Source organism: Haemaphysalis longicornis, unplaced genomic scaffold, assembly GCF_048455015.1.
Source record: "Haemaphysalis longicornis isolate Haplotype H1 unplaced genomic scaffold, Haemaphysalis longicornis Haplotype H1 scaffold_2, whole genome shotgun sequence".
NCBI lineage: Eukaryota > Metazoa > Arthropoda > Arachnida > Ixodida > Ixodidae > Haemaphysalis > Haemaphysalis longicornis.
Window position 1 is genome coordinate 99,596,342 of NW_027526295.1, and position 21,107 is coordinate 99,617,448.

At 45.4% G+C, this 21,107-nt stretch overlaps 1 protein-coding gene across 1 annotated transcript in view; it reads right to left on the bottom strand.

Moving 5' to 3' along the window:
* Nucleotides 1–257: 257 nt before the first annotated feature.
* Pcid2 (PCI domain-containing protein 2) overlaps nucleotides 258–21,107 on the bottom strand; it is a 48,623-nt gene continuing 27,773 nt past the window's right edge. Inside the window, exons 10-15 of the mRNA XM_077698046.1 lie at nucleotides 19,684–19,784; nucleotides 17,903–17,976; nucleotides 15,015–15,140; nucleotides 10,407–10,473; nucleotides 750–806; nucleotides 258–465 (exon numbers count right to left, since the gene is read on the bottom strand). Of these exons, the coding sequence (XP_077554172.1) occupies nucleotides 376–465; nucleotides 750–806; nucleotides 10,407–10,473; nucleotides 15,015–15,140; nucleotides 17,903–17,976; nucleotides 19,684–19,784 (515 nt within the window). The 3' untranslated portion in view covers nucleotides 258–375. The remainder of the gene's footprint in view (nucleotides 466–749; nucleotides 807–10,406; nucleotides 10,474–15,014; nucleotides 15,141–17,902; nucleotides 17,977–19,683; nucleotides 19,785–21,107) is intronic.

Here is a 21,107-nt window from a genome sequence, read left to right on the forward strand (position 1 = left end):
CTCTTATTGCATTCACCAGTATGGGAAAATATAAAGATTACAGTTTTATGACCAACACTGTTTTGTCTATCGTTCCTCCAAAAATAGCTCATAATCTCTAATTACCTTGATAACTAATTGACTTACTCAAAAAATAATGGCGTATTTGAAATCAGTGGAAGCAGCAAGACTGGCACATTTCAGAGTTTGCTTAACAGTTAAATTAAAGGAAGCTGTTTTAAGAGCCACCATAATCACCAAAGAATCACCAAAGATCCAAACAGATGCTCACACCATGGCTCATCGAAATGAACAGGTGTTTTATTATGTATTTACATGGGATGATGGCGTAACAGTGGCCGCTCAAAAAAAAAGACGTCCTTCTTGTTGCTGCAGTTATGTCAGGCTGGAGAGGCGGGGGAAGGCGCTCTGCTTGCTCACAACCAGCTTCTGGTGCTGCAGCGAGATGTACCCTTTAATCTTGCCCTGCAAAAAAAGGTGGAAGCCACAGACACACCTAAGTGGTCACCGCAAACTGCTGCGGCCCCCGGAGCTGGCTTCACACGTGCTTCGGGAGCTGATGCAATTGGCCCAAAAGGCCCGAGTACTGACTTTGCATAAGTGTGATTTTACATTTCCAAAGCACGTGGAGCATAGTTTTCCTGAAAACTGCTCGATCGCAGAGGAGGATGCAGAGGAGAATGCATTCCTGCGTCCTCCAAGAATGTTTTCCAGCATCCATGGAGGAGGATGCAAGGAGCAGTGCTCACCTCATAAATGAGGTTGGCCACAATGCAGTGCAGTTCATCCAGGTCCACGTCCTCCACCTGCGGAAGAAAAGACACGGAACTAGTTAACAACACCCACCAACTTACTGACACAATGTTTTACATGGCACCTTACACCAAGCCTGATAAATACCTCCTATGCACATTTACATCAACAAAAAGGCTAGGAATGTACACTGAGACCTCATTCATCACATATAGCAAAATAAATCGATATTTACCTGGTCATGCCTAATTTTTACATTAGTTGTACTTTAGGTTGAAACCAAAACTAGGCATGCGCAAATAGTGATTTTTTTCTTTGAAGCAAATACCATTGGTGAATCATTGTACCACTGAATAATTGCACAGGGTGTTGTGATGCCACTGTTTTTTTTATGTTAAGTTAACACAGCGGCCACGAAAAAAAAAAATGGTTCCACGACTTGTGCACCAAAACCACAACTACCTATGCCATTTGTACTTCGTCTGTCACCGGCGCACCTTTACTGCTTCGGTATCTGTGCTGTTCACTCTGCGTAAAAAAAAACAAAGGTAGCTCTGGAAGTTCTCGTCACACACAAATGTGACCAAACATACCCGTATAATAAAAGCCCCACAAATGCAAAAGCGCCCCACAGCGCTTGTGTCGTCTATTACTTGCTCCGTCCCGTCTTCCGCGCTGTTTTCAAACGAAACCCACAAATGCACCTGGGACTCCTCCTCCCCGCTCCGGCACTCCGACTACACAAAGACTTGACATTGATAAAACAAATGCAGCTAAAATGCAACATTCACACTATACCCAGCGCATTGGTTGCACCCCACTGGGTAGGTATCAGCCTTTACTCAGCGAACATTCCAACTCTTCAACCCAGCAGAGCCTGTTTGAATGTCAAGAGTAATAAGAGCACTATGCAAGAAAATCTCCAGCCATGTTAAAAAATTGGCTGTGTACTATCTGCTCCGTTCGATGGAAATGCCGTCTTTCATCGACATTTGCCCAGTAAATGCCTCCCCTCGCTTTCCCACTCGCCTCTTATGCCGTTCCTCTTGCGTCGCGCTATTCCCAAGATAAACACGCAAGTCAACTTAAATTTACTGCGATCTACTGCTACAGGCCGGGTGCCTCTATGCCAGCACTGCCGTACGGCGGGGACAAGCGTGAATCGAGGCGCCGTACCTTAACGTTTATACAACCACATTTCCTTACTGCACGCGTGTTCCAAAGGGAACTTGGAACCTATCTAGTAGAACCTTTCGTTGCTGTTGCCGTTTGATTTCTTAAAATGCCGCCAGAAGTTATAGTGGTGCGGGCAACAGCAGGCGACGGAGTGAATTTTTTTTTCTGCAGTGGAAGCAGTGGATAACATTTGAAAAATCAAGCATCCATAAAGGAACACTGCAAATAATGTTGACAGGTATGATCATTGTCACCGGCCTTAGCCGTCTAGGTTTGGCGGTGGGTATGCAAGGCTATTGCGCAGCATCTGTTTGGCCGACTGGCTGAATCGAGTGACATAAAGAGAGACATACAGGCCAAAATTTTCCCGTTCAAGTAGCCCAAGAAAGACTACAGTGGAATCTTGGTGATACGAACTTTCAAAATTCCCCGGCCAAGATGCATTGTAAAAAAAATTCGGATGATCCATACGCATTTATCACTTCGGTGCGGGTGATACGAATACGATATGATACGAGCGACTTGCACCTCTACACGGCACGAGCCGACGCCATGTTGCAGCCGCCTGTCGCATGCGCGGCACGTTTCCATTTTTTCTCGTTTTCTGATCATACAAATTTTCGGGCGATACGAATATTTCTGCTGCCCCTCGAGATTTGTATGACCGAGATTCCACTATTGTCTTTGAACACAAATGGAAGGGTTTCGCAAAGAAAGTTTTTGAGGCTGACATGGTTACTAAGAGGGGTCTCATTTATTAAAATGCTCAATCATATCCGAGCGGTAGTCACAAAACATGCATTTGACTCCGTTTGTCCCATGATTATCAGCCAAGCCCAAGCATGTGAAACGAAAGAAGGGGTGATATTCCAAAAGGAAAAAAATAAAAACATTCTTGGGCTCGCCTTAAACAGGATACACAGCCCAAACAAGCGCACATTCTTCTTTTTTTCTTGAGGTGTGGGGTGCAGCAGATTTGAGCCTTAGCCTATCACAACTGTTACACAGCTTGAAATTTTCTAATACTGGGACAATGACTACAGAAAATATTACATGCCATACCATTTTATAAATATTAAAAACAAAAAAGCAAATGTGCCTACAAAACACAAGATGCCACTTAGCTTAGGTTATAATGAATTTTTTTCTCGCTGCATGGTTCAATGTAATGCCTGAGCGAGGGTACAAAGCAGAGTCCCTTCGAATGGGAGGCTGAAACCGTAAGAATCTTTTTTATACATGCGTGAAACCTTGGTAATGTGAGTACCCAGCAAGGTGGGACAAAAGACAGCACAGAGGAGAAAGGAAGAACAAAATTAAAGCCGTTCCACTCAATGTGAAAGCTGTCGGAAGTGCAGAGCAGTGCTTTGCCGTAATGGGCTGTACCGCCGTTATTCGTTTACTTATCCCCATGCAATTCAAATTTCCCGCCTCCGCAGTGCTCGCGCGCCCCCTGCCTGAAACTGTGCCTGCGGGAGTTCTGTTCTCTTTGTGCTTTTCTCCCCGCACGTGCAGACGTTGCACTGCCACATCTGGCGTTTACTATCATAAAAACCAACCCAACGGGCTTCCTTAACTAAAGGAACGCGGGCGCTGCCGGTTAATTACATATATTTTTCCTCAAATGTATCTATAGTTTTCTTTGCTCTAAACAATGGGAAGATGTATGAAAAGCGCTGCGTTTCATGAGTTTCGAACGCTTATGACTATATAAACCGCTTGGCTTTCGAAGCCTCTGGGGTATGCCTCGAGCCGCCTTGGTGCTCTATATACTTGGGTTGAGCGAGCGAGCTAGGACGACAAGGTGAGTGCCTGAAGTGCGCTGCACTTAACACAACGTACACATCCTCCAAAGACGATGTCCACATCCTCCAAAGAGACCTGGACTGAGAACCCTCCACTGGTCTGGAGTGACCAAAATCACAAGGAATAGGCATAAATAAAGTTCATTCAGCCTCTCCTTCTCTCCTAATACCCTGCAGAACCTCTGCCCACTATTGGACCGAGTTTTCAGGCTGCCTCTGCGAGCGTTTATTGCTTTTAAATATGACTGCACAAATGGCAGGACCAGCTACGGAAAGCTACACAAAAGTGCCCAAATAAAGTGCACGCAAATAATTTTATGAGCCTAAGTACTACCGTATTTACTCGCGTAATGAACCCACTCGCGTAATGAACCCTCCCCGCAGTTGTCTTCTTGAAAATTTACTTTTTTGTCACTTTGAATAAAAAATGCAGCAGGAATGTGTTTTTATCTCAGCATGGTTGCTGATCCCTTAGACCATCATAGTAACTTGATATCACAATACAGTATGCGCAGAAATGCTAAAAACACATTCCAACAAAAAGAAATCTCAACAGATGCAAGAGACGTGAGCGCGAATGCCGTGGCTGAAAATTTAAAATTGCACGCTTGCGGAGCGCCACCTTCTGAATGCAAAATGAACCTTCTTGTGCCGTAACATGGCCTCCGAGATTCCCCCCCGCGCGCGGGGTGATCACGGAGGTTATGCGCCGTAAAAACGTTCCTGCGTGCGAACAAAGCACAAAACATACTCCGCACTCCTTCCCTGCTCTTTGTTGCTATGGTTGGTTCTGGCGGCGTGCGAACAAAGCACTAAACGTACTCCGCACTCCTCTGCTCTTGAGGTTCCGCAACTTCGCCATTACGCTCGTGGTTTTGTTGTTCAGCTGTGTCCCGACCTTTTTTCGAGCTCCTAGTGCGCGCCGTACTATGGGCCAGTACATGAGCTACACAGCCGGATATAAACTGAAGGTGGTGGAGCATGCGTTGACGCCCATGGAAACCACGCGGCTGGGCGGCACTTCAGGTACGCTACGGGCGAAAACGAGGTTTTTGGGTGGGGAACAGGGGTCGCCGTGTGTTTCATGGGTCCAAAGAAGGAAAGTTTCCCGGTGTCGGAAAAGAAGTTTTGGAGTGCCTTGATAGCACGCAAGACGGTGCGCTGTGGGCCGACAACAAATTTGAGGCGCGTGCTTTGTATGAATGAAGAATTTGTGCTTTGAGCGGCATTTTAAAGAGCGGTTAGAAGCGGTTTCTCGAGTGCCCCGCACCACGTCGCGAGTCCGCGACCGAAGCCGCCGCCATGTTGCCCCGTCCGGCCAAGCCCCGCACAGAGCATGCGGGTGGTTTCGCGGCGGCATCAGCGCGCCCGTGTAGCGCGCGGCGCATTTTCGCGCGCAGAAAACAACAGCCCGGCCGTTCCTGAAGAAAGAGCGACGAAGAGGGTAGAGAGAACCTGTACGTCTCCATCGCTTGCTCATTCGGCAGTCGGGCGCCTCGCCAGATCGTTCGTATCATCCGCCGGGCCGCTCAGGTTTGTTCGTAAGAGCCAAAATTTTTTCCGTTGCAAACAATGCAATTTCACCGGGACTTATCAGAAATTTGTATCAACCAGAATCGTATCATCGAGATTCCACTGTATGTATTCGAAATTTATTAATAGAGCAAGAAAGTTGGCTCTCCCACACAACTTGCAAATTTTCAGTCTTCACAACAGGGCATGTCCTCTTCCATTTGCTTTTTTGCACAATGCCGAACCAATACTTTGATGCGTGTCTTTTTGGAGTACATATAAGCTGCAGTGAAATGCAACTTGTGTGAAAAATTCACGCCAAAGTTTCATGCCGATACGATACAGGGGTACAAGTGAGGAGCCGACAGTTACCCCTTGTTGCCTCTCAGTGAGGTGATACCAGCCACTAGCAGGCCTACGTTATTTTCAATGACGGGAAGAACCGGTCAAACATGGTTCTCGTATTGACAGCATGTTGAGGAACTCTTCATGACAAATTATTCCAACAGTTTTCTTTTGCACCATCTTAAAGGGAAGCTGAAGCGCTTTCCAAAAAAATTGAGTTAGATTAACAGTTATATAGTTTCTTGCGCGCTGATTCCGAATATCACATTTAAATTTATCGTACATGTGTCAGAGTGGCATTTATCTTGCAAAAAGAGCGGCCCCGTTTGAAAGACGCGCGCTTTTTGTCTTTTGACGCCCCTGATTGGTTGCGCCCGTCATGACGTCAAAGGAGGACACCCTTCGGCCGCGCGGGTTGTCGGAAGCATTGCGAACGATCGCACGGTTGCCTTTGCGGCAATTCAGCTTGCAGTTTAATATTCGCACATGACTGGAAGTTTGTTTTATAATTTCCCGTGCTGTTGGTTCAATTATCTTGGAGCTTAAATTCGCTTTACACGACAGAGAACCCCAAAGCAGTGACTGTGACGTCGACTAGTGGGTTCCATCAAAATATTTTTGAATTAGGCAACTAGCATAGGGGGGTTTTATACCTTATGTTAATATTGGGTACTGCCTTAACTCTTTCTTATTATACACAAAACCATTTATGCCGAAGATTAATGGGAGTTTTATAAACAATCTACCAGCGAAAAGCACGTACGTGCACTGCGCGAAAAAATAGCGTTCATGCGCTGTAAACGTATATGCGAGACACATCTTGCCGGTACACGCATAAACCAACAAGCAGACTCTGCTTCCGCATTTCCTTTGTTCGTTGTCGCCCACCCCAGCCCTGTTACTCTTCCCCGTACACAGACCCACACGCGCGCGCCATTTCGGCAGCGGCGCTACGGCGCCTCCGCGATTGCTAGCTGCACTTCGATGAGTGGCGTCTTACTGCTTCACATGCATTTATTCTGAAAACACTGCAGCATACTAGTGCCTGCTCAGCATTATTGGCTGTAGTAGGGCTTGATTTTCGCTTGTGCGTTGCGCATTCTGCTACAATATTACGGCCACCTCGGTATAATTAACAGACCAGTCGGACAAGGTAGTTAGGTTGTAGTTACGTTACTTTAGGTAACAATCACCAAACGTTTGTGATAATGAATCGTTGGCCTGTTTCAGCATTTCTGGATTTAAGGGGGGACGTGGCTTTCAAAATCAACTTTTTTATTTCTGAGTGGATTTTGATGAAAATTGGCACAGCAACTGGAAATGCTCCTGTGATAACACCATAAAAATTTCAAGATAATATATTGATAACTTTTTTATTTATTAAATTTTCTTTCTGTTCCGCTTGTACCGAGCTTGAGCGACTTATAAAACACGATAGAAAACTTGTTCGAAGTGCTTTGCATTCCCAAATGGATGGGCGAGGTCGTGACAGTTTCAGAATTTTTTTTTTACAAAACAATATTTTTTAGTTTTCATTTTTTTAGAGGTTAATGTGCAACAGGCATGTCGACTGTGAACGACTATTTGAATAAAAAAGTCACAAAAGACAAATCTGGAAAACCAAAAGTGTCACGCCCTGAACTGTTCATCAAGGAATGTAATGCAAGAAACGGAATCAAAATAGACCCAGTGGTCACGAAGAAATCCCTGGTACAAGCGACATAGGTGGCATAAAAAACTGTTTTGAGAAAACGGCTTCCGAAGTTGCAACATAGGTTTCATTTATCAAAAGTCGCCACGGTTGCAGCCTTTCATGTCCTTTTGAACATGGGGCTTCTGGAAGGCCTTGCCTTGAAATTGGAGTGCCTTTTACAGCCTTTCTCTTTCCAGAAAACATCATTTTCAGCTCCTCCGTGAAGACTACATACCCCCTTTGCAAACCAAACGGAGGGGAAGATGGGTTTCAATGGGCTTTCAATGCAAAGTAGGTTAGCTGGTTGGCTGTATCGCACTGGACAGCCTCCTTTTGCAGTGTTGTCACCATGGCAACAAGTTAAGCATTTTTTTTACTTAAATTTGAACATTTCTGGCTTTTTTTATGTTTTATCTTGCCTGGCACAGCAACTTAGTACTCATACGTGCAGGTGTTCATTGCCAAAAGTTTGCATACCACAAGGATGAAAATGAGCTACTTTGAAGCTTGGTAGAGTATTTTGCATAACCCCCAACTTAAATGCAAGAGCATATTTTTTTACTACTTTTGACATTCAAGGCATCCAATATTTCTCACAGCACAGCCAGTATGCCCTAAGCAATGGTATCAATAATTTCCCTAAAAAAATCACTGTTTAGTGCTGCCACAGTAACGTACATTTTTAACGCAGAGAGCATATTTTTATTCTTATATTACTAACTCAAACCTGTTTGCATGAAAATTACAAGTGCACAGGAAACGTAGCGCAAGAAAGGCGATACGGCTCGCGCGCATCGCAGCGCACGCTTACCGCGACATATCGAACTTTGATTATACCTGATATGGCTGGTCAGGTCGCTTTTAAGATTAAATCTAACGTCGCAGGCGTTAATTACAACTACTGGCGTTCAATCGTAACCGGTTGCCCAGTCAGGTGATGCTCCAATGCGCGTCGGCTATGCCGTGCGCGCCGCAGCGTTTGACGCGTCGACCGTTTCTTTCTCAAGGCTAGCGAGCCCACAGTCAAAACACAGCAATAACTAAGCGTGTAAACATCGCAAATCTGACTAAAAGTTCACTTCACGAACCGCTATCGCAAGCGCGCACACCGCGTCACCCTCCAAGGTCTGGCGACGGTAGAGTCACGCGCACCACGAAGCGTTCGATGACCTCCGCCTTTCGAGCCACACAACTTCCCGTAATCTGGCTCGTTATCTCTGGCATTCCCATCGCGATAACGTGCGTGTTGAATACCACAGATTGAACAGAAACTCGGCCGAGCGAAGCGGCGAAAATAAACTCAATCCGCTCGCTACGCAGCTCAGGCGGCCGCCATCTTGCGTTGCGCCCGCTACATCCAATCAGGAGGGTCTTTGTTCTGCGCCCCGACCGGAGGACCAATAGCGCTTCAGCATCTATTTCTAGCTTCGTTTGTGCGTCGTTTCTTTTCTGCCGTTTGTGCGTTTGTGAATGAACGAAGATACAAGAGACGAGCGGAACCGGAAAGACGATCGCTCGGCCGATCTAACCATATCAAAATGGCCGCGCCCAGTGGCACCGTGGCGGAGATAGAGCGCTCCGAAAATTGCCGTTTTTTCGCTCTTTTGCGCTGATAGTTTGTCACCGCGCCTGACAAAAGTATTTTTTTATGCCACTTTGCGGCGCTTTTCAGCGTAAAAACTTTGCAGACTCAAAGAATAGGAAATATAGAAGCCGAATATGTGGGTTTCAAAAAAACGATGTTTTGGTCATTTTTCCGAAGTTGAAAGCCGCGTCCCCCCTTAAGCATTTACCGCGCTAGTCGGACAGAGGCCGTATGTTTACTCTTCGCTCCTAATTTTTTTCGAATCATCATTATATATATCACCGACTATCACTGGAGCACACTTGAGGTTCAGTGACAACAAGTGCTTGCCAGGTTATAATATGCAGCCATACGGAATCTTGGGCAAAAAATTAGGCCCCCGCAGTCAACACAACTTATGGCACGGTGGTGGTTCGGAGGGGTGTTTTTTTTTTTAAATTCTAGACAAACATCACCTTATCGTGACATGTATACTTGCAAAATAATTAATCTGGTTGTCTTGGTTCTTTTACTTTGTAGGAATACTGTTTACCTCTTAGCCGGGAGAGAACTTCTATCAGGATTGGCCCCTTGTTTTAGTTTCGCCAAAAACGTTTTTTGAACACTGTCCTGAGCCCATAGGGAAAGAAAACCGACGCGTTTAACGAAACAAGTATTTCCTGAACAAATGTGACTTTGTTTCTGGAATGGAACGAAACATCCCCGGCCAAAGTACAGCAGTATTCCCCATCCTTCCTAAATCTAGAATCTAATGTGAACATTCACGTCCGTCGCATCAAAAAAAAAACCGCATTGGAGCGGTTTACAAAGTATTTAACGTAGTGTAGTATATTCTCTGTCATCAAGCACAGCCACCTCGGCTGTCGCTTCCGTAAGTTATCAAGCATCCCGGTGTGGCAATATTCTGCTTAGGAATACGGCATGATAACGTATGGCTCGTTTGGCATTCGTGCATACTTTTTGAACACGAAAATTGTACAAATGAGTGCCATCAACCACAACAACAACAAGTATCATTCACAAGGAAACATGGCGAAAAGAGCATGGCCGAGGCGGCCGATCCGGCCGGAAGTCCAGGTATGACGTTTTTCAGCCGGTTTTCGCCCACGCTCTTCGGTCTTCCGGCATCGCGCGGCGAGATGGGGGCGGGGCATCGGGCCACTTTTGTTTGCTCATTGCGCCGCTTCTATTGCATGTATTGCGAAAATATTTCGTACACATGAACTATTCAATGTGCACTTGCTGCTAGTCAACTTTTCTTTTAATTCTAAAACCACTTCACCTTCCCTTTAATAACAAGATGGTGCAATTCTTTGCACCATCTTGTTATTAGCACACTCAGATGTCTCAAGATCGCACTGCCCAATTTATCTTGGTTTTTGTAGCCATGTTTTAGACGCTCTGCCCACACAAAAGCAGATTCTCGTAGGCTAAAATATTTAATTTGATCTGCACTAAGTTCTATGTAAAACTTATATTCAATTCCCTGTCCTAAATTTGACATGAGCCCACATCTATATGTAGTTGAACTTCTTACCTGCATGAACTTGAGAGCCGCCAAGAAGGCATCCATCGGAATCTGATGTGTCTTCAACAGCAAGTAACTGGGCAAGAGAGAAGAAAGGTCAGGCACAGAGGCGAAATTAAACATGCTCTATTAATAACTGCAAATAATGCCAAACTCGCAAAGCTCAATTAAAAAATGCGCGAACCTGGCAGTTCTCAAGGTAAGCAAGACAGAATGACAAGGCACGTCTTGTAGGAGACGGGCCTAGCACGATTTTGGACCACCACACCTTTAATGCAATCAAAGAAAATAACACAGCCTGTTTTTAACCCTTGGAGGGTCATGGCCGTACATGTATGGCATCGGCAAACACTTTCAAAATGGTCAATGACGTAGATGTATGGCATTGCTTGTATCTTTAAAAAGCCGGCCATTTTCGCCAACTTCTCTTGCTTGGCATGTGCTACCACACTTCGGAAATACGTCAAATTTTTTCCTTGTGCCGATGGCTTTTCTTTTTATTTTTTTATAACTTACTTCAGTGGCGCGCCAGCTATCGCTTGCGCATCCGCTAACGAGGGGGCGCGCTGGGTATCGCCCACCGAATACTCGGGCACCTCTCGCTTCTTGCGCCTGCCACAGACCAAGGTCGCCTGCGAAACTGATGAGGCTCTTTTCTCCCTTTTTTTTTGTATTTTATGGGCGGTGCGCCGTCTATTGCTCCCGCATCCGGCCGCACCCCCGCGCGCGCAGCGGCTGGTTTCGTTATCGTCCTCCGGGCGCTTCCCGCTTTTTGCGCCCGCGACACTGACGTCTATCTGATTTTGGTTCACTCACTTGGTTCACTCACTTTGGTCTTGTTACTCTCTCTTTTTTATTTAGAATTTTTCTTGTGTTACTCATGAATAAACCTCATATATGTAACAACACAAACGATTTTTTTGTAACTTTATGGTCAACCTAAAAGAATTATGATAATTTTTTCTCGAAATAGATTCATCCGAAGAATTCAAATCAGCAATGCAAAAAAAATCGGCCCTGGGGAGTCGCATTTGGCGAAAAAATCCGACCCTCAAAGGGTTAAATTTTTCCCCTGCGTCTCATTAAGATTCCCACACAAAAGTGTTTGAAGTTACTGGTTCCCAGTACCTCGCTCAGCATGTTCACTCCTTTGATTCTGTCAGCCAAGACAACATTTTAACTGCCTTCTCTGTTAAGTTGTCCCTGTTCTGTTTTGCAGGCCAAATAAGTTACCTTTTAGGTTACTGAAACTTCCTAGCAGCGTCTACAAAATGAAGGTAGTACCAACTTGCTCCAATTTTAGCCATCCTGTAGGTCGGCTAATCAAGAGGACTGACTACCTCCTGCCACAGAGTTTCATACTGACATATACAAGAGGGAAATCTGGCGCTGCAATCGTGGGTCGTCGTGGGCGTCGCCATTGCAACTAATGACATTCCTTGCCTGCTTGGCTTGGCTGGCCACAAGGCTTCTTTTTTTGTCTAAAAGCAAAAATTAACAAAAAACGGCAATATCTTTTCCCTGCTTATCTTCTTGCATGAAGCTCCTAAATACCAGCTGACAAGTAACTGTTTTTGACGCTACAATTTTACAATAACAAAACAAATTCGATTAATCTTCTGGAGTAATATTGTTGCTTTTTTGCAGCCAGAGACAACTTTCCAGCCTGTTCATGAGCCATGCCAAGGACAAGTGGCACGTGCCTGCCCAGTACATGACAGAACGCTCGCTGAAGCACGGATCGCCTAGACAGTGGCGCCATATATCTCTCAAGTATAAATTAGTATGAAACTCTATGCATTCTGAGCAATATAAACAGCCACACAAAAACTCGGCTGTCGCAACAAAGTAAGAGGAAGGATGTGGACCACTCACGAAACAACTTTTGCGTCCATAATGGACGATTGCGAAGGTACTAGTGAGGGGAGTGCACAAAAATAAAGGCACAAAGACAGGAAACAAACCGTGCCTCAGTCTGAGTTCAAATACGGACAGCAAAGAGAGAGGAACCATGTATCACATGCTGCGAAACTTGCCAGTCAAATGCATCTAGGAAAAGGTCATGCATGCAAGCGGCCTAAAGCCCTTTTCTCCGGCCAACGCCGCCTGTATAAACATTGCCTGACGCGTCGGCCGCTTTCCAATGGGAAGGGTAGGGACACTTAGTTCAGCCACTCCACCGCTAAGAGGCGCGCGCCAGCGTCACTGCTCGCGAGTCGCGAACACTGCACCCATTTTCTACAGCGTGTGTCTGTCAGCTTGCCTCGAAGGCGTCGGAGCGCCACCTGGGGAACTCTAGACAAACTCAACTATTTTGCATAGTTTCCAAGAAGCGGCGCTGGCTGGTGGACATGAAAGCACATAGGAAGGCTACGGAGCGGGAAAGGGTAGGAGAGAGCAACAGGAGAGTGGCTGTTTGGCCATTTTTTGCCAACACGTTAGGCCATGGTTTCTCAAAGTGGGTTCCGCGGAACCTTGGGGTTCCGCAGGCCCCTCCTCAGGGTTCCGCGGGCCACCGATAAATTTTCTCTGGTTCCGCAGTCGCAAAGTCTTATATGGTGAACTTGAGGTGCGATCGATCTAAGGAACCTCCATTACTCACGCTCGAGTGTCAGTAAGCACATCTCGGCGCATAACAGAAACGCGTGAGCTGCGCAATAAATCTCGCCAGCAGCTTGTAGCCAGCCAGACTCCGAAAACGGGCCACGTGGTTAAACTATTGCACTTGAATCTCGGCCTTATATTACCCCCATGCGCATTTCTCCTGTTTGGATATAGGTGCCGCTAGCGTACGCATTCGCATAAAGTCGACGGAAAAAAAAACGGTACCCTTGCTTGATTTTGAATTTATTGGACGTTAATGTAGCATGAACGGAATGAAAAATTGCGAAAGGGGGGTGGGGTTCCTTGGCACTTAACGGAACTTAGCAGGGTTCCCTGGGACCAACATGCTTGAGAACCCCTGCGTTAGGCAATGTTTATACAGGCGGTATTGCTCCGGCACTAGCAGCTTGCTTTTGCCACTTCCCTTCCTCAACTAACACTTGGCGAGGCTACCCTTTGTTTTTCTCTCTGACAGTGGTACAAAGCAAACAATAAAGAGTCATGCACTTCCTGCAAAGCAGCTTGAGATAACCATTAGCTGCTTGCTAGCAGACAAGAAATGCATTTTACTCCTCTCCATCTCTTACAGCAAGGTAGGAAGAATTAGCTGTGGGTTTTGCAGCTCCATGCATAAGCTAGGCCTGTAAATGTTCAGTTCCATACTCTTTTTCTTGACAGCCCAGCCCCCCACCTCCACACACATCAACCAGACATTCGTCTTTAAACCGAACGGGACGGCGGGTGTGATGCTAGTTTATCATTTCACGGCTGTTTAGATTACCGTATTTGCACGAATCTAACGCGCATGCTTTTTCACTAATACTAGTAGCCTTCAAATTTGTGTGCGAGTTAAATCGGGTGCATTGCCGTAGGAAAAAACTCCTCCCAAAATCCAACTCAATCCAATCCAAGACAGTCGTTCAATGGCACGGGAGTAAATTTTGGTGTATACTTATCTTTCGTTGGGCATACCTCATCCAGCTGTTGCAAATATCTATTTTTAAGTTATTTTTTCGATTAAATCTTTTTCAGATTTTCACGAGTAAACAAACCTGCGCGTTACAATCGTGAAACTACGGCATTTTTTTTTCGCTACTGACACACCTGAAATTTATTCATTTGCCCATTTTCGCTTTCCCTCCTGCTCCCAAACGCCACACAACAATTTACCCAGCAAAATTCTCTTCGCAAATCGAACCGTTGCACGACTACTGAGCCCCACTTGTTTGACAAAACCGGAGTTTAGTCTCAACCCCAGTAAAGTTTCCAAAGGCACGTGAACTTGCAACAACACGTGGACAGCTTGCAAACAAATTCTTCCAGAAATCTCACTAACCACAGGAGCCAAATTTTTCGAACCCTGAAAAAAGTTAAAACTTTACAATTTTCGGGGGGCAGCTTTCGTACCTCACGAGGTCTCTTTTTCAAAATAAAAGCATATTTCTTAGACCCTCAAGTCCTGCAAAGCAGCTAGCCTGGTGGCATCAAGTTTCCGTGGGTGCTTTTAAGGCTGCCCAGAGAGCAGCTTTTTCTTCGGAGGCGCACTTCTTTCACTGAAAAATGAAACTCTTTAGGCTTCTGACAACGTTACATTTTACGTGGTGGCTACTTCCTTCTCATTGGATGGCTTCGACTGCAAGTGCTTCTGCATTAGTGCAATTTGACCGTGTCTGTTCTGAAAAGCTGATTATCATGGCTCCCCTGAGCAAGAACTACAAAAAAAAAATACCACAAGTACAAAGGAACTTAGGATGTAAGAAAAAACTCGGCGTGTAAAGGGCAATGCAAGAGACTTGGAATGAGCCTGACTTTTCAATGCTCAGTGGCTGGCCTGCCCTTAAACTTGCAATGCCCTCTTGGCATGGTGATGTAATGATCGTTTCGCAACCCTCTGATCGCAGAAGATCCCTCTCCGGCACTGACACGCACAGGTTGGCTTAGTTCATCTTCCAAGAATGCTAAGCAGCTCTAACAGAGGGACAAGAGCACTTGCGAGAAGAGAGGGGCACGCACACTTTCTTGAAGAGGTTGCGGTAGGTGATGACCCTGAGCCTCTCGAGGATGAGGTAGATGCCGCTCTTGATGAAGAACTCCTCGTTGGCCGACAGGGCCCCGTCCAGACGCCTCAGGTTGCCCTCCCTGCATTTTCGTGCCCCAAGAGTTTCACCCCACCACACTGGCGCTCCCGACATAAAGCAGACTCCCCGCCCAAACGCCCCTTTTCCTGAGCTAGTACGTTAGCTAAATCTGCAATGAAGCGCAAACTGTGGGTGAAACTGAATTTGTAGGATATGCCGAATTTTTATTTGTAGAAATTATTTGTACAAATTATGCCACATTTTTATTTAGTTTTAGCATTTTAAGCAGCTTAGATGACTATTTCTTGAATAGCGCTCGTGCATTAAGCATCCCCGAAATTATCACAATATCTCATGTCTAGTGACTGCATTTCTTATGCAGAAAAGTGTTAGCAGATTTGTGGTCGTGCTGCTGACCACTGTGCTAGTTCACCCAGGGCAAAAAGTGCTTCCCGCACCCTGGTTTTCTGTAGTACGATAAAATTTTCTGTTGATTTTAATTCATTAACTTCGGTGACTCTTCTCCCACTTGAAATTGGCCTTAGATTTTTCTACTAGTGTACCAGTCGGCGAAGTGTCGCATGTGAGCTTGTGTGAAGCAACTTGGACTTTGACCTTGATACAGTCTACAAAGTAACAAACTAAAGGCACATTCTTCCAGGCACAAACGTGAAGTGGCTTAGTTTCAACTGAGCAAAGGAATTGCGACGACCCGACAGAGGCCAGCCGACTAAACGTTGGGTCAACTGGTTCTGTCGGAGGGTCGGCGAGCCGTGCAGTAGCGCAGTCAAGCCAAGCCATTTCATTTTGACGTCATAGGAAATCAGCAAGGAGAATGCAGAGAGGAGGACAGCACTTTCGAATTGGTTTTTCTACTGAGTAGAGTCGCGTAAACGAAGAAAAAGTGGCCGAAACATGGCCTAGACACTCCAGACTACAATTTTAGTAAGCCCACAATGTTTACAAATAACTTGTGTCCCTTTCATGCGTCGAAGCGACACTTGGGCTCTGAGGCGTGCTGTAGTGGAGGGCTCCGTATTAATTTCCACCACGTGGGGATCTTGAATGTGCGCTAAAATATTGACACACGGCCGTTCTCGCTTTTTGCCTGCACCAGAAAAGCACCCACAGTGGCCGGGATCGAACCCGAAATTTCCTTGGGCTTATACTTATTTCACTTATAATCTCAATTCAACGCGCTTTGCTTCACGCCAGAATCTGTTACTTCCGTGTATACACACTAACTACGGCAGACAAACGATTCAATTCTCCGCCATTTCGCTCTGGAATTCACTAACCTCTGATATTAAATCTTGTAATTCACTTTGCGTTTTTAAATCCAAATTCAAGACTTTCTTGTTAGGCCCTTCTGTTTGATTAAATTGTAAGTGTAGTATCATGCCTTGTTGTTGATGTTGTATTCATATCTCCTTTTTGAATAGATTGGAGTTGTATTCTTTGTTTTTTAGTGTTCCTGCTTCTTAGTGTAATATTTCTTCTTTGGTTTTCTTTGGCTTTTGTATTCATCTTTCTCTGTTTTATGCTGAGTGTTTATTTGCTGACATTGTATTCTAGTGTTGCTTGATGATTGCTCTTTTTTTTACAATCATCATGGGAGGTCCCGCCTGCAGTTCTTACCTTGGGACTTCCCAGTGCATCTGTACTCATTCACGTTTCATGTACACGCTTGATCAATAAAATTCAATTCAATTCAATTCAATTCAATAAGCAGCACAACGCCTTAGCCACTGAGCCACCATGGCGGGTGGTGTCCTTTTCAGTCACCCGAACTGGTTAGGACAAGGAGAAACAAACGATACAGATTAAATTAGGGGTCACATGAGCAACCACCTTACACTATTGCAGACTGTTCGCACCTTCGGAAAAGAACAGGTGAGGGTAAAGACAGGAGCAATGGCACAGCCATTCCATGGAGGAGGGTCAAGTGACCTAAACTCCTGCTGCCGTGGGAGCACGCGTTTCTCGAGAGGTGCTCTAGTGAAGAGATGAAAAAGGAAGACCACTTTCGCACTGCACTTTCATTTGGAGGCACAGCTGCAGGAACCGGCGCAGCTAGCTTTCAGTCGCACCATTTTAATCAAGGAGAATGGCGGCTTGACGGCTGCACTGCAAAACTGAACACCACCTTTGCAAAGCCGCAGACCGAGTACATCGGACTTGACTTCAGGCATCTGGTTGTTCTAAAACAGGCTTCTTGCATTCCCCATACAGAGAAGCGTAAGCAAGTGCGACCTCTATTTATCTGCCACGGTGGTTCAGTGGCTAAGGCGTCGTGCTGCTGAGCTCAAGGATGCGGGTTCCATGCCAGCTGCGGCGGCCGCTTTTCAGATGGAAGCAAGATGCCAAAAATCCCCGGGTTCAGATTTTGGCGTACGCTAAATATCCCCACGTGGTGAGAAATCATCCGGAGCCCTCCACTACACTGCGACTCACAGCCCAGCTGTAGCGTCGGGGCTTTTTTTTTTCTTTTCTTGAGGTGGTAAGGGGCGGTGTCCCACCTTGTTGGCTGCCGTGCTCAAATAAATAGTCTCAACCATCAACTTCAGCTTTACCCTTGTTTACTATGTAGCCACAAATACTATAAAAAAAATTTGCATTTGTAAGTGTTGCTACCACTTAGCAAAGCAACCCTGACTACCAGCAAAGAAATCATGCGAAAGCCAAACACACACAAGTCAACAAACACCAGGCTTCCACAAGCACCTGCATCATTTCAAGCTTGGCTACATGACATCTTTTTCCAGCAGTATTCCCTTCAAGAAACGCAGGCAAGTGAAGATCAAAAGCTGCCACTCCACTCACGTGACGGCCGACACCACCTCGGCAAACTGCATCAGGTCGTACTTGCGCAACAGGGCCTCGCTGGGCATGTGGCCCTGTGGACAGACAAACAACAGTTGGCATTAAACAAAAAAAAAAAAAATCCCCGGGCTATCTCTACCAACGTGAAACCTGGGGAGGGGTGAAGCTAGCAGTATATAAGTTTATTCTTGGCTCCTTGACGTTTATGCCAATAGAGATGAAACTGTTGGGGGTAGAGGTATACAGATTAGCTGTAAAAGTCTGCTGTCTTTGAAGCACGGAGCTCTCTACCGCGAGGTGTAAACGAGTGTCCCAGTGTTTTTTAGTACGTGTTACGTTCTAGCGTGAGGTGTAAACGCGTTTCCTGGTGTTTTAGCACCATGACTACATGGGACGACGATTACGACGACAGGAGACGCCAACAGCACCAGCCCCTAAGGGGCTTCGCCCCTAAAAGGTTGCACAAACGTTGAAAGCACTCAGCGGGCAATGAACGTCCTTCCATTTTACAAGCAGCCAAGATGTTGGACCTCACAGCAATTTTTCAGCCTACACTCGTGGCCTGTGGAATGTCCTTTTATGTTTTCCACATGTCCACAGCAAATTGACAGCAACGCAGTTGAAGAAGACAGCTAACAAAATAATAACATGCCCAAATCTTTCGTAAAAAGTAGCGTGACAGCTTTTCTTGTTCTTGAGGAAGTTTCTTTGACCTGCAAATTAGACGCTAACAATGAGAGACATTTAAAAATGTGTTCGGCCTGTCACCGATCTGCAGCATTCACCAACCTCAGCCCTTTTCAACTGCACGAGAAACACTTGCCTTAACACCTATGCAACAATGTCAATGTCAGCCAGGTGAGCAACAAACTTTTTTTCATAGGTTGTCTAAAACCACAATGAGCTATAAAGTAAACAGGGATTTCAACAAATTGCTAAAGTCACTGAAGATGTCCATCCAATATCCAGAGCCTCTTACTATTGCAGCAAGCATTCAGTAGACCTGTGAGATGACATTTTTAACTTGTTGGTGTATTGATGTATTGGTGTATATGTATATATTGATGTATTGTTGATGTATATGCTGAATCATAGTCTAGGAACATAGGAACCACTTGCATATCTTAGAATTCTTAAAATAATTTTTAGCCTCAGTACAATTGCCTATATACAGTTGTGTATGCTTTTTTTGTGCATTTTTTTTCTGGTAATTTGACCAATAAACTGTAAACAATTGTATCTTTCACAATAAAGCTGTTATGTGTTTAAAAGAGCAATATATAGGCTACAATTTCATGCATAGCAGTGCTAAATGTGTCCAGTAGCTCAAGAGAAAAAAAAGTTTTTGTGGAAGCACACAAAATCGGCTGTTTTTCCATCGTAACAAAAGAGTTAACAAATTTCTGTTATTAATGCAATTAAATCCTGGTTATTCCTGTTTTTTAGATTAGTTTAAATCATGTGAGTTTATTTTTAACCGGTTTTATTCATACACTTATTTTTTATTATACACTTGTTTTTTGACCCCCATTTGACAACTTGATTTACCGTGATTACTGAGACCACGACAAGAGACGCAAGCTCAAGCCTCTAAGGTGCTTCGCCCTTAATATAAAACATTGAAAACCCATAGCTCATAAATAAAACGAGCAGCCACAATGCAATTGGTGCCGCCAAATTTGCTTCTGCAGTGTCTCCATCACCCCCCCCAAAAAAAAACCCAAACAAACAAAAAGAACGACAGTTTTCCAGAAGGACGACTGTGAAGTGCCTCCCCTTACCAGGAGCATCTTGACGGGGATGAGGTAGATGAGGATGAGCCGCTTGTTGTGCATCGACTCCCGGTCGCACCGCAGGAAGGCAAACGTCAGGTACTCCTCAGCTGGACAATGAAAGAAGGGGGAGAGAGGACGGCGGCAACAGTCACGGGCAATCAATGCTCTCGAGTCTCACAGAAACGGCAGTACATCCAAAACAGGTTGCGGGCAAAGCTGCCACCAAAGTTCTTTTCGCTGCTCCCAACAAGCTAACCACGTCCTGCAAAGTAGCCAATGAAGAAGGCCCTGTCAAGAACAGGCTGCAAGAAGAAGCGCACACATCAGTTTACTACCGTATTTTGGCGTGTATAACCTGCCCCCTGCATATATGTGCACCCCCACTTTCAGCGCACCGAAAACCTCGCGTATTGCCAGCACACTTGATACAGGAAAGGCTGCACCAAAGCTACTGCTCAAGCAACACATCACACACTATGTAAACAGAGAAAGCGTATATTTAACAAGTACAATACACTGACTGCAAGGCGAAAGTCACAATTCCCTCATTGTCACTGCTCTCGCTGGAGCTAGTCCAGTGACACTGCACTAGCAGTGCTAGTGCGCTCGTCCTTGTATTTGCTTCCTTGTCCTTGTATATTTTTCACACTTGCTGCCATGGAAGGCTTAGTCATTGTTACTGCGTAGGAGCTTCACAGCATGGAGCGCATTGCCATGAAGCTGCACTAAAGGAAAAACTCCACGCCCCTTTACCTGCACCCCTACATTGCCACCGAAATTTTCACATTTTTGGTGCGGGTTATACGCGCGAAAGTATGGCAAGTGCTCCTCCCACTCAAACACCCCTGAATCGGCGAAACCGTCTGACGTGACAGTGATCGTTTTGGACAGCATGCGTATTCTCTAAAAGAATCTCCCACCAGCCACCTGGCAGGGTTTTGTTTGAAGTGTGGTTACTATCACAGCTTGGAAGAGAGCACCATCCTGGGCCGCTGTCACAACAAGTGTGCACGGGGCATTTCAAAAGCATGCAATACGGTCTACGCCCGTTACAATAGACCCGTTAATCCGAAGAAAAAAAAAAAAAAGAAAAAAAAAAGTCTGCTGTATCTGAATGGGGGCGGGGGACGAGGGTACAAAATGTGAACTTTTACCAGTGTTACATATGTTAAAAATATTAGAAGAGGAAAAGGTGGGCATTGCAGCTGTGTAGATCTTCCCATCCTGTTCACAGCACCATTTTGTTGAAGACCAGGAAGCAGACCAGGAAGCAGACATATAAATGCTACCAAAAATTTGTCCTTTCTAAACGTCTGCAGCATCTCTGCACAGCGTTCACACGAGGGAAAGGAATCGCCTAACGCTGTTTTCATAGCGCCGCACTATGGGGGGAGGGGGAGCTAACTGCTCTGTGGCTCTGTGTTAGTGTG